General features: G+C 37.9%; 1 protein-coding gene across 1 annotated transcript in view; it reads right to left on the reverse strand.

Moving 5' to 3' along the window:
• Positions 1-52: 52 nt before the first annotated feature.
• Positions 53-10,000, reverse strand: part of LOC135224456 (uncharacterized) — a 19,240-nt gene continuing 9,292 nt past the window's right edge. The window contains exons 6-9 of the mRNA XM_064263456.1: positions 9,641-9,749; positions 2,668-2,779; positions 1,776-1,901; positions 53-770 (exon numbers count right to left, since the gene is read on the reverse strand). Of these exons, the coding sequence (XP_064119526.1) occupies positions 677-770; positions 1,776-1,901; positions 2,668-2,779; positions 9,641-9,653 (345 nt within the window). The 5' untranslated portion in view covers positions 9,654-9,749 and the 3' untranslated portion in view covers positions 53-676. The remainder of the gene's footprint in view (positions 771-1,775; positions 1,902-2,667; positions 2,780-9,640; positions 9,750-10,000) is intronic.

The raw sequence follows: 10,000 nt of genomic DNA on the forward strand, positions 1-10,000 counted from the left end.
TTTGTCGCTGTTATCTTCATCAAGAGTAAAGAACTGGAATAAAACTCCCATGGGTTATTTTCCTTTATTTGTTTGGATTATATAGGTCAAAAAGCAAATATGGCAAGAAGGACTTTCTCATAGAAAATATATTTGTTCGCGAGTTTTAAACTAAAGAAAATAAACGACAACAATTGCAGTCCTGAATTTCAACAGCTAAGTGTTTACGAAACCGAACAGCCTGTGTATAAGTAAATCCTCTGCAGAAAAACGCCGTTTTTGGCGCTGGCTCAGTAACAGAAAAAATGAATGGGTGAAGGTTAAAAGTAAAGCAGAAATTTATTGGGAACATTTGGTAAAAATCAGTTTAGAAACATATCTAACATTTGGGGATTCTAGTTGCAGAAAAGAGTAATGATCAAGGATTGAATAACCAGTTTGACGTATAAAGTAAAGCTATGGGCGTTTAAGATTGTAAAAGACAGGGGAATTCAGTGTCTGCCAGTTTAAATAATGTAATAACAGTACGAAAGAAAAAGCTATAAAGTTGAATACCTCTGCACCTAACATGAATAGTATACACAGTATGACAGCAACTGTTTTTGGAGTGGGCGCTTAGGAACCAGGAACCAGGGCTGTTTCCGTAACCAGATGTCCAACGAACCAGGGGTCTAAGTCTCTAGGATATTTCAGTTCTCTAGTTAGCCCTCCTTTGGCACAGAGGGCTGTAGGCGTCTACGCATGGTTCGTCGGTGAAAAAATGGTATTGTTCGTAGGTTATCGCAGCGCACCTGGAAAGAAAATAAAGTTTTTAGAGAAAGCGCCAATATAGAAACACTGAGAATCTCTCGCTGCTCAAAATGCTTTACTCTTTTCCTCATTGATTCGAACATTTAAAAAAAAAAAAAAATTGAGTTAATCATCTTTCCCAGAACTAAATGGATGGTGGATTTTTCCCATGTGAAACTTCAGAATTGGTCTTTAAACTTGAAGATCATACACTGGATAATCCCTTGGTTAACTCATTGCTGCTTGCAGGGGAACGTTAAGGTCTGTTGCAAGCTAATTCATTGATTCCGGATCGCATTATAACGCATTAACACGTGCAACAGGTTACCAAAACGTTGTTATTAATAAAACAGGAAAGTTAGCCACAATATTCAGCCTTTCTCACTAGGCCTAGGAAACAGCGAGTGAGTACACTAGGGCCCACCTCGCTCCTCACCCCGCCCCCCAATGACCGTCCCAAGCCATTTCAAGACTGACCCCCGGAGCCCAGACCGGTCTAGGACCGCCAGAACCAATCCTTGCTTGAGACGAAGGTACTGCAAAAACCTTGACTTCTCTTTCCCAGATTATTCTGCCATTAGTCTCAAACTCACAGAGTCGACTGCTTCGAACAATCATTCGTTGTCTTTTACTTCCAGATGACGGAACTCTTCATTTTCCGTTGCGTTTCACCTGCTGAGGAGGAGAAGAGTGCTCTATGCCAGCACTTTTAGGTAGAGATTCTTAGATTAAGTAGGCAGGCTGGATCAAGTGGAGTTATAAATCAGGTGCTTTATATGCCTATTGCTATAATTACCTTCTTTTGGCCCTGTTTTTCTTTCTTGAGCTCTGTCTGATTGTTTGTCTGACTGTCACACTGTCTTTATGTATATGTCTTTTTGTATGGTCTCTGTCCGTATCTGTTATCTCTTTCTGTCTGTCTGTCTCTTTATATCTCTGTCTGGCTGTCTTTTTCCGGATAGAGAACGGAAAAAGACAGAGTTTCGTTTTGTCTGCACTTTGCTTACCATCCCGCTGCGCGATTCGAAGGCGTCTGGTAGTATTTAAAACAAGGCGCTCCAGGAAGGGCCAAACGTGGCACTGTGGAAGGGTCAGTGTGGGGTGGAGGTCTTGGCATACAAGACTTGTTGTACCTAGAAGAGTAAGAAGTATGAATTACTGAAGATGAAAACGTTCCTGAAATTCTTACCATTTTTAGCCATTAGATGTACGGTGAAACTGAGAGAAAAATAAATTCTCTTCGCTTGGCTATTATATCAAACCAGAAGGAAAAAAAACTTAATGATTTTCTTTTCATTCGTCGCGGGTCACGTGCTGGGCCACCTGGCTGTTTTTGCTTCATAAGAAATTAAAAAGCCCAGATTTGAATTGCCCATGAAATCGTTAATCTAGGGAAGTTTATATTTAGACCCATATAATTTGTTTAGGAAAAATAAGTATTTATATAATTTTATATAAAATATGCCGCTTAGTTGTCATTTATTTTTTTGATAAACAATTTGTAATTTTCTCAATCAAAATATATGTCTCAAGTTAACATTCCTCTATTAACGATTTTCTGGCAGTTCCACTTTCGGCCCCAATATTTTCTTACGGAGCGAAAACAGACAAGTTGCCCAGGGAGCGGCGGTGATTGCGTCACACTACGGTGCTCTATTAGACCAACTGCAACAACGAGAGAAAAATCTATTCATTTAGCTTGAACTTTCTATCAAATCAGGAGTCTTTCCATCGGGCCAGCTTTAGCTTCATTTTCACAAAGAAACGAGCGAAAATTAACGGACAGTGATGCTACGTCTCTTAGTACCAATTCGATTTATAGGGTTAGCATTTAAAAGTTGATAAACTACAGGTTTCTTTATTGTAGAGCTATACGACATTTTCTCTTGTTTCACGTACCTCGTCCCCCAGTAAGGAGACCCCAGTGGCATTGAAGAGTCGTCTTGTACCCAGGCCCATGCATTGGCATCTAAGTCGAACCGGCCGCCGATCCAGTAGTCGCTCGTCAGATCTGGAAACATGGAACTTCAACTTGTTGAACAATAACTTCTCTGCTCAGAGCTTTTGATATTTGCCTACACAGAATGCTCTTCAGTTTCGTGAGCACTACACACGGAGCGAATTCTTGATTAATCGGTAGTAGAATCAAAGAATATAAAGAAAATTCTCTACTCTTTAGTAGAATATGTATTCATGATTGTGGTATATTATTATTTAAGGATGTACTATGTTGTGCTCCTGCCTTCTTCTCTGTTTTGTAACCCAAGTTTAATACGAGTGTTGTCCAATCAAGAAGCATTATCTCACTTTGTTTACATACGGGACTCTGAGAGACAATGGTTGTCAGTACACCATACCTACGTACCTGTTAGGTAATTATAAGTAATATTATAGGGTAAGGATTACTAGCATTGTAAGGGATATTATCATTTACTGTTGTCATTGTAAATATAATGTACTAGATTATTAAGGAAGGAATTTGTGTTTGTTTCGGACTGTAGTAATGGTTTAAGTTGAGTAAAGCTTGGGAAGCTGCAGCCAAGTGTTTTACTGTTATCACAATTTACTCAACTTAACCACAACCATGGAGTGGGTGCTGAAACCTGCTCGTCTGGATGTCGACCCAAGTTCCCCAACAGCAGCGAAAGAGTGGCGACATTGGAATAGGACCTTTGTGAACTTCGTCGAGGAGTGTGGTGAGAATGCACCTAACAAATTCAGGACACGTGTAAATTACGTGTCTCATACAGTGTTTGAGTATATTGAAGAGTGTGCAGACTTTGATTCAGCTATAACTATACTAGAAAGACTGTATGTGAAAACACCAAATGAGATTTTTGCTAGGCATTTACTTGCAACAAGGCGACAGAAGCCAGGTGAATCACCTGATGAATTCTTGAGAGAATTAGGGAAGTTAAGTAAAGACTGTAATTTAAAAGCTGTCAGTGCTGATCAATATCGCGAGGAATTAATTTGGGATGCCTTCATCAATGGTCTTTCTTCAGCTCACATATGCCAACGACTCCTAGAGAACAACATGCTTGACTTACAAGGTGCCTACAATCAAGCTAATTCCTTGGACCTTGCACAAAGCAATACTGAAGCCTACGCTTCTCTGACTGCACACACTGCTGTTACTATTACCCCTCAGAATCCACCGACATCACAAGTTCTTCACTCAACTGCAGTGGTAAGCCTCAAGTCTTCGGAGGAGGATGCCATGCAAAGCTCACCTGAAGCTTCTGAAAAGTCAGCAGTTGCTGCTACCTACAATGTATGAAAGAAATGCTACTTTTGTGGAGGACCATATCATGCTAGAAGTACATGCCCAGCACGTGAAGCTACCTGTCATAAATGTTCTAGGAAAAGACATTGATCACAATGTAGATAATTTTCTAAAGGTTGTGGAATGAAGGCAGCTAACTGTAAATGAATGCAAAACTATTAAATCGGTGCACTCCATGAAAGTTCTAGGCTACTGTGTGGGGAATGGACATATACAACCAGATCCTGAGAGACTTCGTCCGCTGCAGGAACTATCTCTTCCAACAGATCTGGGGTTTCTAAGAACTCTAGGTATGTTTGCTTATTATGCCAAATGGATTTAAGCTTTTTCAAATAAAATTCAGCCCTTTGCAGCTACAAAGAAGTTTCCTCTAGATGCAAAAGCTCTAGGTGCCTTTAACTAACTCAAAAAGGAACTTGAAGATGCCACCCTGTATTCAACTGATGAAAACTTGCCATTTGAAGTTGAGTATGATGCATCTGATGTCGCTTTCTCTGCACTTCTAAACCAGGGTGGTAGACCTGTTGCTTTTATGTCCAGAACACTGCAAGGGAGTGAACTTCACTACCACATTGTTGAGAAAGAGGCTTCTGCTATCATAGAAGCAGTACGTCGATGGAGTCACTACCTGCCCCTGCTTCATTTTACTATAATAACTGATCAGCAGGCTGTAGCATTCATGTTTGACAATAAAAAGTGTACTAAGATAAAGAATAACAAGATACATGAATGGAGGGTGGAACTTGCAGCTTACAGCTATGCAATTCACTATCACCTAGGGAAGGAGAATGTGGTTCCTGATGCTCTTTCCCGAGCCTCGTGCTGCTCAACCTTCTCTACTTCTACACTTACTGACCTTCATAATGGCCTTTGCCATCCTGGGATTACCCGACTGTTGCACTTTGTAAGATCAAAGAACCTCCCATTTTCTACAGATGATGTCAAGAGGGCCTGTGCTTCTTGTAGGGTTTGTGCCGAGTTAAAGCCTCGGTACTGCCAACCTCCAGCAGGTACTCTCATAAAGGCCACTCAACCAATGGAGAGACTCAGTTTAGACTTCAAAGGACCTCTACCTACTGCTTCACGTAATCCATACATGCTTACAGCTGTTGACGAGTATTCATGGTTTCCATTTGCTTTTGCATGTCCTAACATGAGTACTGAGACTGTAATTAGATGCCTGGAGCTGATATTTAGCTTGTGTAGGATGCGAGGTTATATTCACTCTGACCAAGGTGCATCTTTTATGTCCAAAGATCTTAAGGTGTTTCTTTCACAAAAAGGGGTAGCGACAAGCCGTACAGCTCCTTATCACCCAGCAGGGAATGGGCAGGTACAGAGAGATTCAATGGCATCATATGGAAGGCAGTCAAGGTAGCTCTCAGGTCCTAGAACTTGCTTGATAGTCATTGGGAACTAGTACTTCCAGAAGCACTACATTCTTTAAGGTTGCTGCTGTGTACGTCTACAAATACCACCCCTCATAAGCGGTTCTTTATGTTCCAGCGTCGTTCCAGTCATGGAAGCTCCTTACCTTCATGGCTAATGGATACTGGACCAGTATTGTTGAGAAGGTTTGTACGAAATAAGAATGAGCCATTGGTAGATGAGGTTGAACTTGTGAATAGTAATCCGACTTATGCCAATAATAGGTACCCTTATGGGAGAGAATCTACTGTGTCTGTTCGTGACATAGCTTCTTGTCCTGAAGATCATCTTTCCCATCATCCGTCAGCCGAAGGAATAAGTAGTGTTAGTAGTTTCATCTTGACACCACTGAAGAACCTACAATCAGGGGTCCACCAGAACCAGTGTCACAGGAGCAGACTGTAGCAGATTCAACACGCCAAGAACAAATGAACAATGATCTTGGGCCTGAAATGAGATCTACTTGTGCTTCTAGACCACCTATGTGCTATGGCTGGGATTAGACTTTATTAGTTCCTATTCTGTATTTTATTCTAGGAGGGGAGAATGTGGTATACTATTATTATTTAAGGATATACTATGTTTAATACGAGTGTTGTCCCATCAAGAAACATTATCTCACTTTGTTTACATACGAGAGAAAATGGTGGTCAATTTACCATACCTACATATCTGTTAGGTAATTATTAGTAATATTATATAGGATAAGGATTATTAGCATTGTAAGGGATATTATCATTTACTGTTGTCATTATAAATATACTGTACTAGATTATTAATGAAGGAATTTGTGTTTGTTTCAGACTGTAGTAATGGTTTAAGCTGAGTAAAGCTTGGGAAGCTGCAGCCAAGTGTTTTATTGTCACCACAATAATCATCTTGAAAAAGGGTTATGTTGTGTCTTTATCTTCCCAAATTATTACTAAGCGAGAGATTCTTGAATTTATGAATTTCAATCAGTAGAAGGAATTCCTGAAAATCTTGTATGTACGATGCATGGTGCCCAATGTCAGGGGAAGTTTAATTAGGACCTAACAAAGGCTAGAGAAGGTAGGTTAAGATGTATCTTAGTTGAAATATAGTTAGTTTTTAGTTATATTTTCGTGTTTTTTAAGGATCTTTATTGGTTTTGCAGGACACCCCTAGGCCTAGTTTCTTGAATTTATGTGTGTAAGAAGCAAAGAGCGTATATCACTGGAGTGGCGATCTCCCTGTCTAGCGTGTGATCTTGAGCGGCCATATTGAAAAGTCTCGGTCCAGCTCATGGTATTATACTTTATTACTTTTATTATTTTTATTACTACTATTATTTTTATATGTTTACTATTGTTATTATCTTACTAATATTAAATTTGATATTAATATTATTTTTACTACTGGTATACTATTATATTATTATTATTATCATTATATTACTGGACCCAATTTCACAGAGAAAAATTACCTTACAAAGACTGGTTGGCCTAAGAACTCCAACCATTGTGGTCAAGACCTAAGCATCTGCTGTTGGATCTAAGCAGTGTCTAGCATAAATGGTTCCTGTAAATTACTGGACTTTCTTAGCATACGGTCACTGACCACTAACTCAACAGTAATGTACAATCACTAAACACCTACATCCACAATACACTCAGTCACTAAACACTCACAGTTACTATACACTCACACTCACTATACACACACCTACTTACACTTAACATACACTCATACTCAATAACACTAAATACTCACTGGACAGTCAACAATCACTAAGCACTCACAATACACTAAATACTCACTAAACACCCATAAAACACTAAGCACTTACTATATACTCATTATACCTTAAAACCATGGTAAACATTCACTAAACACTCACTTAATCCTAAACATTCATTAAACACTAAACAATCACTAAGCACTGGCTATACACTAAACATTCACTAAGTACTCACTATATTCTAAACACTCACTAAAAATTCACTAAGAATTCACTATACACTAAACACTCACTAAACCCTAAATACTCACTAAATGCTCAATGCTCATTAACCCCTAAACACTCAATAAACAGTGAATGAACATCCACTCATCACACACTAAACATTCACTAAACACTAACAATCATAAGACATTTATGTAACACTCACTAAACATTCACTGAATAGTTACTAAACATTCACTAAATGCAAATATTCACTAAACCCTAAACACTCATTGAATGCTTATGCACTAAACATTTGTTAAACTAACATTCACTAAACATTTTCACTAAACTAAACATACTTACACACTGAACATTCATTCACTAAACACAAACATGCACTAAACCTTCAGTAAACCCTAAACACTCATTTAACACTTAGCACACTAAACATTCACTAACCTCTAAACATTCGCTAAGCATTCACTGAATACTTATGCACTAAACATTTGTTTAACACTAACATTCCCATAACATTTTCACTCAACTCTAAACACTCACTTAACATTCACTGAATACTTACTCTTACATTCACTAAACACCACTAAACATTCATTGATTACTTACACACTAATCATTCACAAAACATTCATTAAAACCCTAAAGACTAGCAGTCACTAAAGTTTCACTGACTATTTGCTTAATAAAGATTCGATAACTTTCACAAAACACTAAACAGTTACTCATTAACATTCAATAAACACTTACTAAACCCTAAACATTTGCTAAACACATACTCATTAGACATTATCAATAAAGAAAAATTCACAATCGTGCTAATCCCTGTTCGATTTGTGGGTTAGCAGACCGTTAATGCCTTTGATGTAAGTTTGTATGCATATCTGAGGAGAGAATTTGCTTCTAAATTGTGTAATTTATGCAAAGTGGCAAACGGAGCATTACATATTTTGGATGCAGTAGGGAGATCGGAGGTTGCCAACTAGTAATGTCTCATTAGATAGCCTCAGAAAAAGTACCCACAGCAATGCAAATTAAAAACAAATGGTTGAACAGTTTACAAAATATAAAAGTTGCAAGTACTGAGTTTTCATTTAAAGTCATGAGCAATGACTGATAATGTATTTTATAATCATTTGTGTTAATAACTGTTGTTTCTCATCATAACTTCTGTGCTGATTTTCCACCAGCATATTTAATCATATTAACCAGGTTTAGAGGATTATGATGTTGTTAAAGACCGTGAAATATAATTATCTAACATAGCAATTAGATACTCCAGATAAAAAGTAATAAATAACACCAAAAATACAGAACTGTGAATGGTAACTCGTGGCCAGGATAGGACGACTGGTGATGACTCATCGCTGTGTTTTGAGCGGTCGCACAGGCCTTGTCAATTCAAGATGGCGTTGCCTGGTGGAAGACCACCGAACTATGTAGTATTGGTATAGAGATCGTAACTCCAGGTATATATATATATATATATATATATATATATATATATAGTATATATAATGTATATATATACATATATATATATATATATATATATATATATATATATATATATATATATATATATATACTCTATGGTATAGAGGTGCAATAAGACAGGTAAAGATTATGTCTCCTTGTTGAAATAGGATTTTATAGTCTTATTTTCGTGTTCATAAACGATATTTGTACTGATTTTTGCAGGAATTCCATAGCCCTAGTTTGTCGAATTTGCGGTTTGTGTGTGTGTGTGTGCGTGGAGAAACGGTTAGCCAAGTAATATAGATATATCCCAGTTGAAATATGGTTTTCCAATTGTATTTTCGTGTTGTTTTAACGATATGTATATTGGTTTTTGCAGAAAATCTTACCCAGTTGATATATGGTTTTTACTCGTATTTTCGTGTTGTTTTAACGATATGTGCATTAGTTTTTGCAGGAAATCCATATGCCTAGTTTGTTGAATTTCTGTTGTATGTGTGTGTTTTGTATGAGGAAGAGGAGGGGAAGATGCAAAGAACAGAAAGAGTTGGTTTACAAATGAACAGAAGACCATCATCATACGAAACACCAACGGAACACTCGAGACCTAAGAGACAGTGCAATAAGAAAGAGCTAATTCTGTTCCATCCCATGCAGAGGTATAAGAGACAATGTAATTGGGAAGACAGAATTCCATTCTATCTCATACAGAGGTCTGAGAAACAATGTAATAATTGTACAGACATAATTTCACTCACGCGAGTCTCTCATGTAATTCAAAATTTCCGTGAAGAGATTAAGTTCGTCAACGGACACCAAGTCTCCTCCAAGAGAGATGCAGAACTGCCTTGCCTCAGCCCAGGAGACCTGAAAGAGATTTTACGTATATACATATGTAGGGTGACCATACGTCCCCCTTTGAAGGGGACAGTCCCTCTTTTTGACTCTATCCCCCCAAAAATTGCGGTCTTGGTGGGACGCCCTAATGTCCCCCTTTCAGCCTTTCTTTTTTATGTAATTACTACAATTTTCCTTAAAAATTAGAGACTAATTTTTATTCAAAATGTCAGCAATAAATAACGTCTGAATAAAAAACAATGTCATTGATAAACCTAATT

This window comes from Macrobrachium nipponense, chromosome 12 (assembly GCF_015104395.2).
Source record: "Macrobrachium nipponense isolate FS-2020 chromosome 12, ASM1510439v2, whole genome shotgun sequence".
Classification (NCBI taxonomy): domain Eukaryota; kingdom Metazoa; phylum Arthropoda; class Malacostraca; order Decapoda; family Palaemonidae; genus Macrobrachium; species Macrobrachium nipponense.